The following is a 16595-nucleotide window of genomic DNA, read 5'->3' on the forward strand; positions in this document are numbered from 1 at the left end:
TTGGGTAAAGATATATAGATACACACACACACACACACACACACACACACGTGTATGTTGATGGTTCCTGTAGCTTTGTGGTGGAAAAACAAGAACTGAACACAAAGCTTATCAGTAGGTGAATGACCAAATGTCCTACATCCTTGATATTGAATATTATGCAGCCACTAGTGATTTCTAAGCTGTATTGTTAAGTGAGAAATTATAAAGTTAAGTATATACCTTTATATAGGTACATATATAATGATTCCACTTTTTAAAAACAGTGACAGAATAACCCTATATGAGTTTGTATGTGATTATAAAGCATGGATTTTTTTACCAGTGTTCATGTGAGAGAGAGATAGTATGAGAAAATGACTTGTATTAAGATTGTGTTCCCATTTATTACAATGAGTCTGCACATGGGTGTGCACAAAAGGATGCATGAAAGTATAGTCACCAACTAGAAATCCAGTCAACCTGAATCATGCTCTCCCTCTCTCCCCACCTAATCAGTCTCAGAGTTCTGGTGATTCTCAAGAGTTTCTCAAATGTGTTTCCTACTTTCCATCTCTTCTATTGCTTTATTTGTCATTTTTGCCTCAACTACTGAAACAGCCCCCTGACTAGTCCTGCCTTGAGTCTTGTCCACCTCAAATCCACCAACCATTTATTTGCCAAAGTAGGCCTATCCAGGGATATCTAACACATAAACTCTCTACTTAAAACTCTTTGTTGATGCCTTCTCACCTGCACTACAAAAGCCAATCCCCTTAGGGTGATCTAAAAACCCTGGCAAAACTAGGGCTTGACCACTTCTGTCATTCCCCACCTTCCACATTTACTCTGGCAACTGCAGACTGCCAGTGGTTCTCTGTCTAGGCCATGGGGACTATCATCAGGTCTTTGCTTATGCTGTTACTCCTGTTTGAAATCCTCCTCACAGCTTTCCCTTCAGCTCCCCATCTCTCTCCCTCCCCCATTTATCCTTTTCAAACTGATTTCTGGGGTCTCCCTGATCTCCCCCCAACTTCCAGCTAGGCTAAGCTGGGTGACTCTCCTGTATGGCTAAGCTGGGTGACTCTCCTGTATGCCTCTGTCTTGTACTTACCCTGTGTACTGTCATGAATTCTTCCTCACTTTCTCTTCTTTACTAACCGAGGGCAGGAACTGACATTCTCATCATTGTAATTCTGGTACTTACCACAGTTCCTGGCGCTGTTTAGTTGCTCCACAATTGAATGCCAAGATGCTATCCCCTTGGCCCCCACCTGCTTGGATTGGATCTTTGAATCATAACCAAAAGTGATTTCACATTCAAATTTTAGAGATTGAAATGAATCATCTTCGTATTTAGCAAGTGGAAAAAAATGTTTCTTTTATATATCTCTAATACAAATAACTTACCAGGTTGAAAGGGTGAGATAATAAGGCTGATACACTTTATTCATTGTTTAAATTGATATTATATATATTAAATTGATACATATGTTTTTAAGTAATTAATGTGCAGTCATGATATTTACACTGTAGCAATTAAAATTAAGGTAGCTTTGTTATCTGAATGATTATGGTGGGGATATAGTTATTTAGACTCTCGAGTAGAACTGCATAGTTATTTAAATATTGATTCTGTGGGTACAGATAGGTATGGTTGAAATAAGCGATATTTGGTTAATAATCTGTAACAAGTGAGGCTTAGTGTCTATGATGATGCTACACACTGGGAACCAACAAGTCCCAAAGAAATGTTAGTTTTGATATTTTGAGCTTGTTAGGCATTATTTTTAAATGACTCATATGTAGTTGAAAATTTTATATTAACAACCAGCCACAGACGAGAGCAGTGGTTAGTTTGAGTTGAGTAATAGAATAGTATATTTTGGGGACTAATTTTCAAAGTATTTAGTAAGACACATTTGACTTTTAAGTTAAAAGAACTGGAGTTGCTAATAAACACTGCAGAAAACAGAAATGTCTTCTATCTGATTTAATGATTACAACACAAATTATACTCTTTCAGGCCGGGATATTACAGCTCATGTTTCTGAAAAGACTCTCTACATGTTAATTTTTCTGCTATAACTAGTTTCACTTTAAAGAAGAGCAGTTTGAAAGGTAAACTGTTCATAACATTGAACAGGGTAGAGTTTAGGTTTGTTACCATGAGTATGTTTGCTTCTTAATGCTATTTCAATCATTTTAATAGCAGTAATTTGGTTTTTTTCCGCAGCATACTTCCCAGTTAAAAACATTTTTTATAATCACATGATGAATTATGTAATATATGCTTTGTTTTTTCTACTACAGTTTTTCATAAAAAGGAGCTTTATGGAAATTATAGACTGTAAAGTGATCATTACTATATTAACTGTGATTATAAATGGGTTGTTTTCAGGGCAGATTTTAGTTCATGGTGAAGTGAGTGTTTCTGTTTTGAAAACTTATGTAAAAGTCTGTTAAAGCTGGTAGGCTTTAGCTTTCATTTTAACCTGACAACCATCCTAAATAATTTATATGCAAATAATATATTTTCATGTACAATTTCCTAATGGCATACTTCTGTGGTATAATTGCAAAATCAACTGCTAATGCAAATTATCATTCAGTGAAATTGTTTAAAGTGAACAGTAACCACACAGTGGTTGATTTTATTTTTTTCAACTCATAGATTCTATAAGGGGACCGGCCGGGCGCGGTGGCTCAAGCCTGTAATCCCAGCACTTTGGGAGGCCGAGACGGGTGGATCATGAGGTCAGAAGATCAAGACCATCCTGGGTAACATGGTGAAACCCCCGTCTCTACTAAAAAATACAAAAATCTAGCCGGGCGAGGTGGCGGGCGCCTGTAGTCCCAGCTACTCGGGAGGCTGAGGCAGGAGAATGGCGTAAACCCAGGAGGCGGAGCTTGCAGTGAGCTGAGATCCGGCCACTGCACTCCAGCCTGGGCGACAGAGCGAGACTCTGTCTCAAAAAGAAAAAAAAAAAAAAGATTCTGTAAGGGGACCATCTTTTTTTTTCATTGGTTTTCCTTTCTATTGCTATGCCTTTTTGATTCCTTCTCCCCCAAATCCTATTCTTCAAAGCTCTACAAAAAAAGCATCCTATAGGAAATAATGTTGAGGCTCACAATAAATTAGAAATAGTAAGGATAATTTGAAATAATAAAGAAGTTTCACCCTTTCCCATCTTCCTGCTCCCCAGCCTCTACCCTCACCCCCATGCCAGGATGACATGCCTTTTTTTATATATATTGGGCTGCTATTAAGATTATCTTTTCTCTCTTTCATAGTGATCTTGAGCCTGAATGGCTGGACAGTGTGCAGAAAAATGGAGAGCTGTTTTATTTGGAATTGAGTGAGGATGAAGAAGAAAGCCTCCTTCCTGAGACACCAACTGTGAACCATGTCAGGTTCAGTGAAAATGAGATTATCATTGAAGATGATTACAAAGAAAGAAAAAAGTATGAACCCAAACTCAAGCAGTTTACCAAAATTTTAAGAAGGAAAAGACTTTTACCCAAGCGCTGCAATAAAAAAAATAGCAATGACAATGGACCAGTATCCATTCTAAAGCATCAGTCCAATCAGAAGACAGGAGTCATTGTCCAACAGCGGTACAAAGATGTGAATGTTTATGTAAACCCCAAAAAGCTAACTGTCATCAAAGCCAAAGAGCAGCTCAAGCTTCTGGAAGTGCTGGTTGGAATTATTCATCAGACCAAGTGGAGCTGGAGAAGAACTGGAAAGCAGGGTGATGGAGAGAGGCTTGTGGTCCATGGCCTGCTGCCAGGGGGATCTGCTATGAAGAGTGGTCAGGTACTCATTGGTAAGTGTTGCTGGTACACATCCATCCTTGTTTATAGAGATACATGATTAACGATGACACCTTGCAGGAAATGTGATAAAAACAATTATATACAGTCTCCACAGATTAAGAACTGATGAATGACATTTGGTACAGTAGAGAAATGGTTACACATGGTGCACTACAAGGTACAGTGTTCTTAAAATAACCAGTTCAGTGTGTTGAATATGTGTGTGCCTTGTTCAGGCCAAGAAATAGCTTACCTAATTTTCAAGTTTTGAATTATATAATTTTATTTCATCTTAGTTATATTTACTGACGAGAAAAAAAAGTTGATCATAGAGTGATAATTTAGGTTTGAATGGCTATATCCAGTAACAGGATACAAAAATATATAATTTATGAATAAAAATACTTTTAAATTGTATGTTTGCACTTGAGTACACTAAGTTCTTGGAGTGGTTTGCAACTGTTTCATGTGGCATATTTAGCAATGAGTGGTATTATACATAAATTTCCTTTTAAGGGCGTGTGTCATAAAATATATGTGTCATAAAATAGCCCACCAATTTTCAAGAAAAATAAACCCACAAGTTATTCTGAATATATATTAAGATGAGCATTTTGTGTTGCTGATAAATTTTAAGCTGTTAGATACAATGTTTGAGTTAGTAGCAATCTTATTACTTAAAGATAAATGAGTCAACTGTGAGGATATATCATTACTAAAATTTAAAAGTAATAAATTCTAAAAGCTGACAGTCTTTTAAGTTTATCTAGCATAAGAAGTTTAAATGAAGAACATTTACAGATACATTTACAAATATTTCCAACTTTAAATCTGAATTTTATTTGTTTGTTCACTGATTTGGCAGTTTGTTTTTTTAGCATCTGCTAAGTGCCAGGAATAAAAGATTACTTTACTGATCCAATTATTTCTTGAAAGGAGCTATGTTTTAGTGGAAGAGATGGGTTACAGATAGGCAGGCAGTTCCTCACTGTCTGATAAGTGTCATCATAGGGGTTTACAAGGAGGATCATATACAATCTTGTAGGAAGGGCATCTGTGGCAAAGTATGTGTTCCAGAATGATCTCAACAGGATCTGCACACTTTCTTAAAATGTAGTGTTGGTACTCCTCCCACAGAAAGTTGTGCTCTTTGTCATAGAATCTGAGTGGGCTGGTGACTACAGCTTAATTGGTGCCATGTGACTTAAGAGGTTGGATCATAAAAAGTGATGCAGCTTCTGCCTGGTTATTTTGGGGATACTTGCCCTTAGAACCCAGTCACCCTTATGTGAAGAGGCCAAGACACCAGTGATCCAACTGATATTCCCAGCTGAAGCCCTCGCCACCAGATTTGAGTGAGAAGCCTTTAAGATGACTCCAGCCCCAGCCACCATCTGGCTGTAACTGCATGAGGAATCCCAAGTGAGAACCACAGCTGGCCCCAGTTAACCCCAGAACCAGGAGAGATGATAAATGATTGTTGTTGTTATATATTGATGGAGTTTCACTCTTGTCACCCAGGCTAGAGTTCTATGGCGCCATCTTGGCTCATTTAAACCTCCACCTCCCAAGTTCGAGCGATTCTCCTGCCTCAGCCTCCCAAGTAATTGGGGTTACAGGCACCCACCACCATGCCTGGATAATTTTTTTGTATTTTTTAGTAGAGACAGAGTTTCACCATGTTGGTCAGGCTGGTCTTGAACTCCTGACCTCAGGTGATCCACCCACCTTGGCCTCCCAAAGTGCTGGGATTACAGGCATGAGCCACCACACCCGGCCAATTGTCGTTTTAAGCCTCAAAATTATTTGGATAGGCCTGGCTTGGTGGCTCACACTTGTAATCCCAGCACTTTGAGAGGCCACGGTGGGCAGATCACTTGAGGCCAAGGGTTTGAGATCAGCCTGGCCAATATGGCAAGACCCCATGTCTACTAAAAATACAAAACTTAGCTGGACCTGGTGGTGCATGCCTGTAATCTCATCTACTGGGGAGGCTAGGGCATGAGAATCACTTGAACCTGGGAGGCAGAGGTTGCCAAGATTATACCAAGATTATACCACTACACTCCAGCCTGGGGAACACAGAGAGACTCTGTCTCAAAAAAAAAAAAAAAAAATTGTTTGGATGACTGATTATGCAGCAATAGATGACTGGAACAGAGGCTAATACATACTTACATTCCCTTGGGTCCTCAACTTTCCTTCTTGTGAAATGATAGGATTGAACTAAATATCTCTATGGTTTGTTCTTTTAGTTCTGTAAAAGGAGCCACAATTCATTTAACATGCTCCCCTTTCAGTGGTGTTTCCTGTAAGTTGGTCGTTAGATCTTGAGGCCTATCAAACATATTTTATAGGTGGTCTGTGTGCTTCCATCAAGAACAATATATTATCTGCTGTTTTTCTTTTTATGATATTAGCAGTTATTGATGACCATTGCCTGGATCCATTAATTCATTGAGGAACTGCAAAATGGTGGTATTCCAATTCTGTCTGTCTTTCTCGATATTTCAGTTAGACTACTTTCGTAAAAAGAAACTCCCCATCACCTCTGTTTGGTAACCTTGACATATGGTTCAGACAGGAAAGGCAGGATAAATGTCTAATTTTTCTTCTTTTAAAGTTTTCACAAAAACAAGTTGGTACCGTTATTCAAGGACTTCTAGAATGGTAGGTTGGGAGGGGCCTTAATTCTCTCTAGTTTAGTGCCCACATATTATAGATGAGGGATTGAGATTGAAACTCAAAAAAAAAAAATTGTAACAAAATTTATTGTTAGTAAATGCACTGGCAGAAAACATTGAGTTTTGAATGTATAAAATGGCAGTATAGTAACTGCTTTTCAAAAACCAAATTCCCTTTCCCTGAAGTCAAATTTGGCTTAATTTAAAGAATCAATTTTAATTCACAATTTGATCTCATTTTTCTGTCCCATACATATTTGCCACTCCTTCTGTCCATAAATCCCCACCTGTAACAAGCAAGGCTGATTTATTTTTTTTCCTAGCTGACCCCCAGATACATGTTGTATGTCCATCTTTGTTTTTTAGCATTCGTGGTTCCTTTTTTGGTGCATCACAAAGATTGCTTTATATTATTAGGCTAGTGCATTCATCTTCTATTGCTGCCGTGACAAATTACCACAAAATTAGTGGTTTAAAACATACAAATTTATTATCTTGCAATAATGTAAGCCAGAAATCTAAAATGGGTCTTCTTGTATGAAAATCAAGGTATCCACAGGGCTACATTCCTTTTGGAGGCCCCAGGGAAGAATCCCATTCCTTGGCCAGCTTTCAGAGGCTACCTGCATTCTTTGGCTTGTGGTCCTGTCCTCCATAATCAAAGCCAGCAGAATAGCATCTTCCAGTCTCTCTCATGCTGACCCTGACACTTCTGCCTTCCTCCTATAAAGACCTTTATGATTACCTGAGGACCACTCGGATAATCTTCCAATCTTTTAAGTTAATTACAGCTGCAAAGTCCTTTTTGCTGTGTAAGGTAGCATATTCAGAGATTTCAGGGATTGAGACATAGACATCTTTGGGGGGCAATTATGCTGCCTACCACAGTTGGGGGTTTCTTGGTAAAATATGAGTTTTTTTCTTTTTGCAATAGTAATAATATACGTTCATTGTAGACAATTTAGAAAATACAATTAAGCAAAAAAAGAAAAATTCGCTATACCCAAAGATAACATTTTGATATATATCCTTCCCTTTTCCTACCTTTATGTACAATAATTTTTTGTCAAAAATAATGTCTTAATTTGTATATTCATTTTATATATAGTATAAACACAACAGTAAACAAACTTTTGCATATATATTTTCATAGCCCTTGGTGCCTTATGTAGTAGCCCTTTAGTACACATATGTTGTTTGATATTAAGTATCTACTGAGAAATTGATGGCTTTTCTCATATAATTAACTTTACATTGAGGAACTGTGATAAACTGGCCTCTTTTTAAAATATTTTATTTGGTTCTTAAATATATCTCTTAATAAAAATTTTCTCTTATTTCTACCCATCAATAATTCCCAGGCCATTTCTTATTTAACAATGCAAACCAAGGCCGGGCGCGGTGGCTCAAGCCTGTAATCCCAGCACTTTGGGAGGCCGAGACGGGTGGATCACGAGGTGAGGAGATCGAGACCATCCTGGCTAACACAGTGAAACCCCGTCTCTACTAAAAATACAAAAAAACTAGCCGGGCGAGGTGGCGGGCGCCTGTAGTCCCAGCTACTCCGGAGGCTGAGGCAGGAGAATGGTGTAAACCCGGGAGGCAGAGCTTGCAGTAAGCTGAGATCCAGCCACTGCACTCTAGCCCGGGCAACAGAGCAAGACTCCGTCTCAAAAAAAAAAAAATGCAAACCAATCATATAGTTCATTTCCTTTTAGCCTTTGAAATGGGACAGAGCATATTAATGACTCCTGTGTACTTATTGAGAAAGACCTTTCCTGGAGTGTAAGATGTTCACAACAAAGGTGTGATGTCCAGGAAGCCGGCCATGTCTGAGTCACTTCACAGAAGTGCTCAGAAACACTAGAGGAAAACAAATGTCTGGGAGAATGAGAAGTGGATATAATACTTATTTCATAGAATGGGAAAATTTTCTACTAAACATTTAAAAATATTGAGCATACTACACTTGCTTTAAAAAATTATTTTCATATATTTTTATGATGAGCCATCTCCTCTTTTTAGAGGTTTGTTAGACTTGATACTTTTAGATGATACTCCCTATGACACTCAGCTATATAACACTCAGACATGTATTCATTAGGATTTAGAGAAAAAAAGTCATTTGGGATATCATCCAATGGAATTTTAGTTTAAAGTAACAAATTTAAAATGGTTTTACTATTTCTGTGCCCTGAGGATAACAACTATAGACAACAGAACTAATCATTAGGATAGGCCAAAAGTGATTTCATTTTACATTGGCACAGCTATACTGTGTCTATCATTCCTTTATTTCTTTTTTAAATCACTACAGCTGTAAGTAATTTGACATAGTACTCTTGTTTAATCTCTTATGTAGGATAAATTAAACAGGCATCTTGTTGTGTCTTTTTTTTTTCCAAGTGGACTTCAAGTTGAAAGTTTATTTTACTCCACAAGTTCTTACTTTTAAGAAAAGTTTGTCCGAAGTGTTGTAATAGTTAACCATCATAATGACTTGGTGCCCATGCTTGCAAAACTCTCATCTGAATTGTATCTCTTGAGCATCTAAAGCTAGTTCAAGCTTTCACCGTTGGCCTAAGAAACGACTCCTGCTCACTCTGCACTTAACCCTGTTCTCATTCAATAGAGATATCAAGGAGAGGAAGGAAAAAAAGGAGGAATAGCAGTACCTAAAGTGTCAACATTTTCATCTGTTTGCCAACCCTACAGATGGCCAAGTGATGCCTGATAATGGGTTGCCTTAAAGGAAAGGAACTCTGTACTTAGGGAACACCAATCTTTTATAAAAAACAGTTATTAATAATAAGATACTGAGCACAGCATTGACCTTATTATACCATTCGGAAAGCAAGCTTGACCTTTGCTCAGGATGGAAACACTATCTCTGTTGTCCAAGGCTGTTCATTACACAAACATCTTTGAAAAGACAGTCTATTTTTTATTCGCGGAGGGGGCGCCCAAGATGGCCGAATAGGAACAGCTCCAGCCTCCAGCTCCCAGCGTGAGCGACACAAAAGACGGGTGATTTCTGCATTTTCAACTGAGGTACCAGGTTCATCTTACTTGGGCATGTCAGACAGTCGGTGCTGGTCAGTGGATGCAGCCCAACCAGTGAGAGCTGAAGCAGGGTGAGGCATCGCCTCATCTGGGAAGCACAAGGGGGAAGGGAATTCCTTTACCTAGCCAAGAGAAACTGAGACACAAAACACCTGGAAAATCGGGTAACTCCCACCCTAATACTGCACTTTACCAAGGGTCTTAGCAAACGGCACGCCAGGAGATTATATCCCACGCATGGCCCAGAGGGATCCACGCCCACAGAGCCTCCCTCATTGCTAGCACAGTAGTCTGAGATCTAACTGTAAGGCAGCAGTGAGGTTTGGGGAGGGGCACACGCCATTGCTGAGGCTTAAGTAAGTAAACAAAGCCGCTGGGAAGCTCGAACTGGGTGGAGCCCACCGCAGCTCAAAGAGGCCTGCCTGCCTCTGTAGACTCCACCTCTGGGGACAGGGCATAGCTAAACAAAAAGCAGCAGAAACCTCTGCAGACTTAAATGTCCCTGTCTGACAGCTTTGAAGAGAGCAGTGGTTCTCCCAGCACAGAGGTTGAGATCTGAGAATGGACAGACTGCCTGCTCAGGTGGATCCCTGACCCCTGAGTAGCCTAACTGGGAGACATCCCCCACTAGGTGCAGATGGACACCTCACACCTCACATGGCTGGGTACACCTCTGAGATGAAGCTTCCAGTGCAAGAATCAGACAGCAACACTTGCTGTTCAGCAATATTCTATCTTCTGCAGCCTCTGCTGCTGATACCCAGGCAAACAGGGTCTGGAGTGGACCTCAAGCAAACTCCAACAGACCTGCAGCTGAGGGTCCTGACTGTTAGAAGGAAACTAACAAACAGAAAGGACACCCACACCAAAACCCCATCAGTACATCACCATCATCAAAGACCAAAGGCAGATAAAACCACAAAGATGGGGAAAAAGCAGGGCAGAAAAGCTAGAAATTCAAAAAATAAGAGCACATCTCCCCCTCCAAAGGAATGTAGCTTATCGCCAGCGATGGAACAAAGTTGGACGGAGAATGACTTTGATGAGTTGAGAGAAGGAGGCTTCAGTAGATCAAACTTCTCAGAGCTAAAGGAGGAACTACGTACCCAGCGCAAAGAAACTAAAAACCTTGAAAAAAGAATGGAAGAATGGATAACTAGAATAACCAATGCAGAGAAGTCCATAAACAAACTGATAGAGATGAAAACCATGACACGAGAACTATGTGACAAATGCACAAGCTTCAGTAACCAACTCGATCAACTGGAAGAAAGAGTATCAGTGATTGAAGATCAAATGAATGAAATGAAGCGAGAAGAGAAATGTAGAGAAACGAAAGTAAAAAGAAATGAACAAAACCTCCAAGAAATATGGGATTATGTGAAAAGACCAAATCTACGTCTGTTTAGTGTGCCTGAAAGTGATGGGGAGAATGGAACCAAATTGGAAAACACTCTGCAGGATATTATCCAGGAGAACTTCTCCAACCTAGCAAGGCAGGCCAACGTTCAAATTCAGGAAATACAGAGAATGCCACAAAGATACTCCTCGAGAAGAGCAACTCCAAGACACATAATTGTCAGATTCACCAAGGTTGAAATGAAGGAAAAAATGTTAAGGGCAGCCAGAGAGAAAGGTCAGGTTTCCCACAAAGGGAAGCCCAACAGACTAACAGTGGATCTCTCAGCAGAAACTCTGCAAGCCAGAAGAGAGTGGGAGCCAATATTCAACATTCTTAAAGAAAAGAATTTTCAACCCAGAATTTCATATCCAGCCAAACTAAGTTTCATAAGTGAAGGAGAAATAAAATTCTTTACAGACAAGCAAATGCTTAGAGATTTTGTTACCACCAGGCCTGCCCTACAAGAGCTCCTGAAGGAAGCACTAAACATGGAAAGGAACAACCGGTACCAGCCACTGCAAAAACATGCCAAAATGTAAAGACCTTCTGTACTAGCAAGAAACTGCATCAACTAACGAGCAAAATAAACAGCTAATATCATAATGACAGGATCAACTTCACATATAACAGTATTAACCTTAAATGTAAATGGGCTAAATCCTCCAATTAAAAGACACAGACTGGCACATAGGATAAAGAGTCAAGACTCATCAGTTTGCTGTACTCAGGAGACCCATCTCACATGCAGAGACACACATAGGCTCAAAATAAAGGGATGGAAGAAGATCTACCAAGCAAATGGAAAACAAAAAAAGGCAGGAGTTGCAATCTGAGTCTCTGATAAAACAGACTTTAAAACATCAAAGATCAAAAGAGACAAAGAAGGCCATTACATAATGGTAAAGGGATCGATTCAACAAGAAGAGCTAACTATGCTAAATATAATGCACCCAATACAGGAGCACCCAGATTGATAAAGCAAGTCCTTAGAAACTTACAAAGAGACTTAGACTCCCATACAATAATTACGGGAAACTTTAACACCCCACTGTCAACATTAGACAGATCAACGAGACAGAAAGTTAACAAGGATATCTAAGAATTGAACTCAACTCTGCACCAAGCGGACCTAATAGACATCTACAGAATTCTCCACCCCAAATCAACAGAATATACATTCTTCTCAGCACCACATCCCACTTATTCCAAAACTGACACATAGTTGGAAGTAAAGCACTCCTCAGCAAATGTACAAGAACAGAAATTATAACAAACTGTCTATCAGACCACAGTGCAATCAAACTAGAACTCAGGACTAAGAAGCTCTATCAAAACCACTCAACTACATGGAAACTGAACAACTTGCTCCTGAATGACTACTGGGTACATAACGAAATGAAGGCAGAAATAAAGATGTTCTTTGAAACCAATGAGAACAAAGACACAACATACCAGGAACTCCAGGACATATTTAAAGTAGTTTGTAGAGGGAAATTTATAGCACTGAATGCCCACAAGAGAAAGCAGGAAAGATCTAAAACTGACACCCTAACATCACAATTAAAAGAACTAGAGAAGCAAGAGCAAACACATTTAAAAGCCAGCAGAAGGCAAGAAATGACTAAGATCAGAGCAGAGCTGAAGGAGATAGAGACACAAAAAACCCTCCAAAAAATCAATGAATCCAGGAGCTGGTTTTTTGAAAATATCAACAAAATTCCCCCTAGCAAGACTAATAAAGAAGAAAAGAGAGAAGCATCAAATAGATGCAATAAAAAATGATAAAGGAGATGTCACCAGCGACCCCACAGAAATACAAACTACCATCAGAGAATACTATAAACACCTCTAGTCAAACTAGAAAACCTAGAAGAAATGGATAAATTCCTGGACACATACACTCTCCCAAGTCTAAACCAGGAAGAAGTTGAATCCCTGAATAGACCAATAGCAGACTCTGAAATTGAGGCAATAATTAATAGCCTACCAACCAAAAAAAGTCCAGGACCAGACGGATTCACAGCCGAATTCTACCAGAGGTACAAGGAGGAGCTGGTACCATTCCTTCTGAAACTATTCCAATAAATAGAAAAAGAAGGAATCCTCCCTGACTCATTTTATGAGGCCAACATCATCCTGATACCAAAGCCTGGCAGAGACACAACAAAAAAAGATAATTTTAAACCAATATCCCTGATGAACATCGATGCAAAAATCCTCAGTAAAATACTGGCAAACTGAATCCAGCAGCACATCAAAAAGCTCATTCACCATGATCAAGTGGGCTTCATTCCTGGGATGCAAGGCTGGTTCAACATATGCAAAGCAATAAACGTAATCCAGCATATAAACAGAACCAAAGACAAAAACCACACGATTATCTCAATAGATGCAGAAAAGGCCTTTGACAAAATTCAACAGCCCTTCATGCTAAAAGCTCTCAATAAATTCGGTATTGATGGAATGTATCTCAAAATAATAAGAGCTATTTATGACAGACCCGCAGCTAATATCATACTGAATGGGCAAAAACTGGAAGCATTCCCTGTGAAAACTGGCACAAGACAGGGATGCCATCTCTCACCACTCCTATTCAACATAGTGTTGGAAGTTCTGGCTAGGGCAATCAGGCAAGAGAAAGAAATAAGGGGTATTCAATTAGGAAAAGAAGAAGTCAAGTTGTCCCTGTTTGCAGATGACATGATTGTATATTTAGAATACCCCATTATCTCAGCCCAAAATCTCCTTAAGCTGATAAGCAACTTCAGCAAAGTCTCAGGATAGAAAGTCGATGTGCAAAAATCACAAGCATTCTTATACACCAATAACAGACAAACAGAGATCCAAGTCATGAATGAACTCCCATTCACAATTTCTTCAAAGAGAATAAAATACCTAGGAATCCAACTTACAAGGGATGTGAAGGACCCCTTCAAGGAGAACTACAAACCACTGCTCAGCGAAATAACAGAGGACACAAACAAAAGGAAGAAAATACCATGCTCATGGATAGGAAGAATCAATATCGTGAAAATGGCCATACAGCCCAAGGTAATTTATAGATTCAGTGCCATCCCCATTAAGCTACCAATGACTTTCTTCACAGAATTGGAAAAAACTGCTTTAAAGTTCATATGGAACCAAAAAGGAGCCCGCATTGCCAAATCAATTCTAAGCCAAAAGAACAAAGCTGGAGGCATCACGCTACCTGACTTCAAACTATACTACAAGGCTACAGTAACCAAAACAGCATGGTACTGGTACCAAAACAGAGATATAGACCAATGGAACAGAACAGAGCCCTCAGAAATAATACCACACATCTACAGCCATCTGATCTTTGACAAACCTGACAAACAAGAAATGGGGAAAGGATTCCCTATTTAATAAATGGTGCTGGGAAAATTGGCTAGCCATAAGGAGAAAGCTGAAACTGGATACTTTCCTTACTCCTTATATGAAAATTAATTCAAGATGGATTAGAGACTTAAATGTTAGACCTAATACCATAAAAACCCTAGAAGAAAACCTAGTTAATACCATTCAGGACATAGGCATGGACAAGGACTTCATGTCTAAAACACCAAAAGCAATGGCAACAAAAGCCAAAATTGACAAATGAGATCTAATTAAACTAAAGAGCTTCTGCACAGCAAAAGAAACTACCATCAGAGTGAACAGGCAACCTACAGAATGGGAGAAAATTTTTGCAATCTACCCATCTGACAAAGGGCTAATATCCAGAATCTACAAAGAACTCAAACAAATTTACAAGAAAAAACAACCCCATCAAAAAGTGGGCAAAGGATATGAACAGACATTTCTCAAAAGAAGACATTTATGCAGCCAACAGACACATGAAAAAATGCTCATCATCACTGGCCATCAGAGGAATGCAAATCAAAACCACAATGAGATACCATCTCACACCAGTTAGAATGGCGATCATTAAAAAGTCAGGAAACAACAGGTGTTGGAGAGGATGTGGAGAAATAGGAACACTTTTACACTGTTGGTGGGACTGTAAACTAGTTCAACCATTGTGGAAAACAGTGTGGCGATTCCTCAAGGATCTAGAACTAGAAATACCATTTGACCCAGCCATCCCATTCCTGGGTATATACCCAAAGGATTATAAATCATGCTGCTATAAAGACACATGCACACGTATGTTTACTGTGGCACTATTCACAATAGCAAAGACTTGGAATCAACCCAAATGTCCATCAGTGACAGACTGGATTAAGAAAATGTGGCACATATACACCATGGAATACTATGCAGCCATAAAAAGGATGAGTTCGTGTCCTTTGCAGGGACATGGATGCAGCTGGAAACCATCATTCTCAGCAAACTGTCACAAGAACAGAAAACCAAACACCACATGTTCTCACTTATAGGTGGGAATTGAACAATGGGATCACTTGGACACAGGAAGGGGAACATCACATACCGGGGCCTATTGTGGGGCGTGGGTGGGGAGGGAGGGATAGCATTAGGAGATATATCTAACGTAAACGACGAGTTAATGGGTGCAGCACACCAACATGGCACATGTATACATATGTAACAAACTTGCATGTTGTGCACATGTACCCTAGAACTTAAAGTATAATAATTAAAAAAAAAAAAAGAAAAAGAAAAGACCGTCTAGAGCAAAGACTCTCAATACCTCGGCCTATAAGATGTGCAGAAACATGAGACTCATGAAGAATTGTCTACCAATGCAATTCTACATATACAGGTTGAGTACTCCTTATTCAAAATACCTGGAACCAGAAGTGCTTCCGATTTTTTTTTTTTTTTTTTTTGGAATATTGCATTATGTTTACCTGTTGAACATCCCAAGTCTGATAATCCCAAATCCAAAATGCTCCAATGAACATTTCCTTTGAGGGTCAGGTTGGTGCTCAAAATATTTTGAATTTTGGAGCATTTTGGGTTTTCAATTTTTGGATTTGGGGTGCTCAACCTTTATACATGTTTGTTATCCATCTTCCCCAAAGACTATTAAGCTCCCTGAGGGTAGAGATTTTGTCTTTGTTCAGTTCTTTTTCTCTAGTGCTTAGAGCAGTGCCTGGCACACAGTAAGTGCTCAGTAAATATTTGGTAAGTGAATGGATGAATATGAATTATTTCTTCAATTTCCTAATAATATATTTAGGAATGATGAGAAAAATAACTTTGGTATGTCTGTATTTCTAATAATACAGCTCACTGGTATTTTGATAGTATCTTTAATTATATTCTGAAAGTAAGTTTCCATTTCAACACTGATCTTTATTTTATTGTCAGATTTGGAAAACATATACATTTTTTTAAGTACATGGAAAAGGAAATTTTTTACCAAACATGCAGTGTATTTTGATATGGTTGGGGCCTTTGAAGCAAAGAACTGTGTGTAGACATAGATCAGTAACAGAAGTGAATACCATAGCATATTGTGTTACGATGTGCCACATGGATTTAATTAGAATTTCAGCTGGGTTTTTTTTTGTTTTGTTTTTTGTTTTGTTTTGTTTTGTTTTTACTGTGGGTCTAAGTGGTTAGATTCAGTTTTGTCAAGTACAGTATTTGGTTCATGCTATAAATTTTCCATTTGTTCTTTGGATTTACATAATTCTCCCAATTGCATCAAGAATAAAAAT

At 38.9% G+C, this 16595-nt stretch overlaps 1 protein-coding gene across 2 annotated transcripts in view; it reads left to right on the top strand.

Moving 5' to 3' along the window:
- The window catches only part of INTU (inturned planar cell polarity protein), a 144164-nt gene that overhangs the window by 20198 nt on the left and 107371 nt on the right, over positions 1–16595 (top strand). For both annotated transcript variants that reach the window (XM_030924308.1, XM_010375043.2), the window contains exon 2: positions 3274–3809. In XM_030924308.1, coding sequence (XP_030780168.1) covers positions 3274–3809 — 536 coding nt within the window. The remainder of the gene's footprint in view (positions 1–3273; positions 3810–16595) is intronic.

Source organism: Rhinopithecus roxellana, chromosome 2, assembly GCF_007565055.1.
Source record: "Rhinopithecus roxellana isolate Shanxi Qingling chromosome 2, ASM756505v1, whole genome shotgun sequence".
Lineage (NCBI taxonomy): Eukaryota > Metazoa > Chordata > Mammalia > Primates > Cercopithecidae > Rhinopithecus > Rhinopithecus roxellana.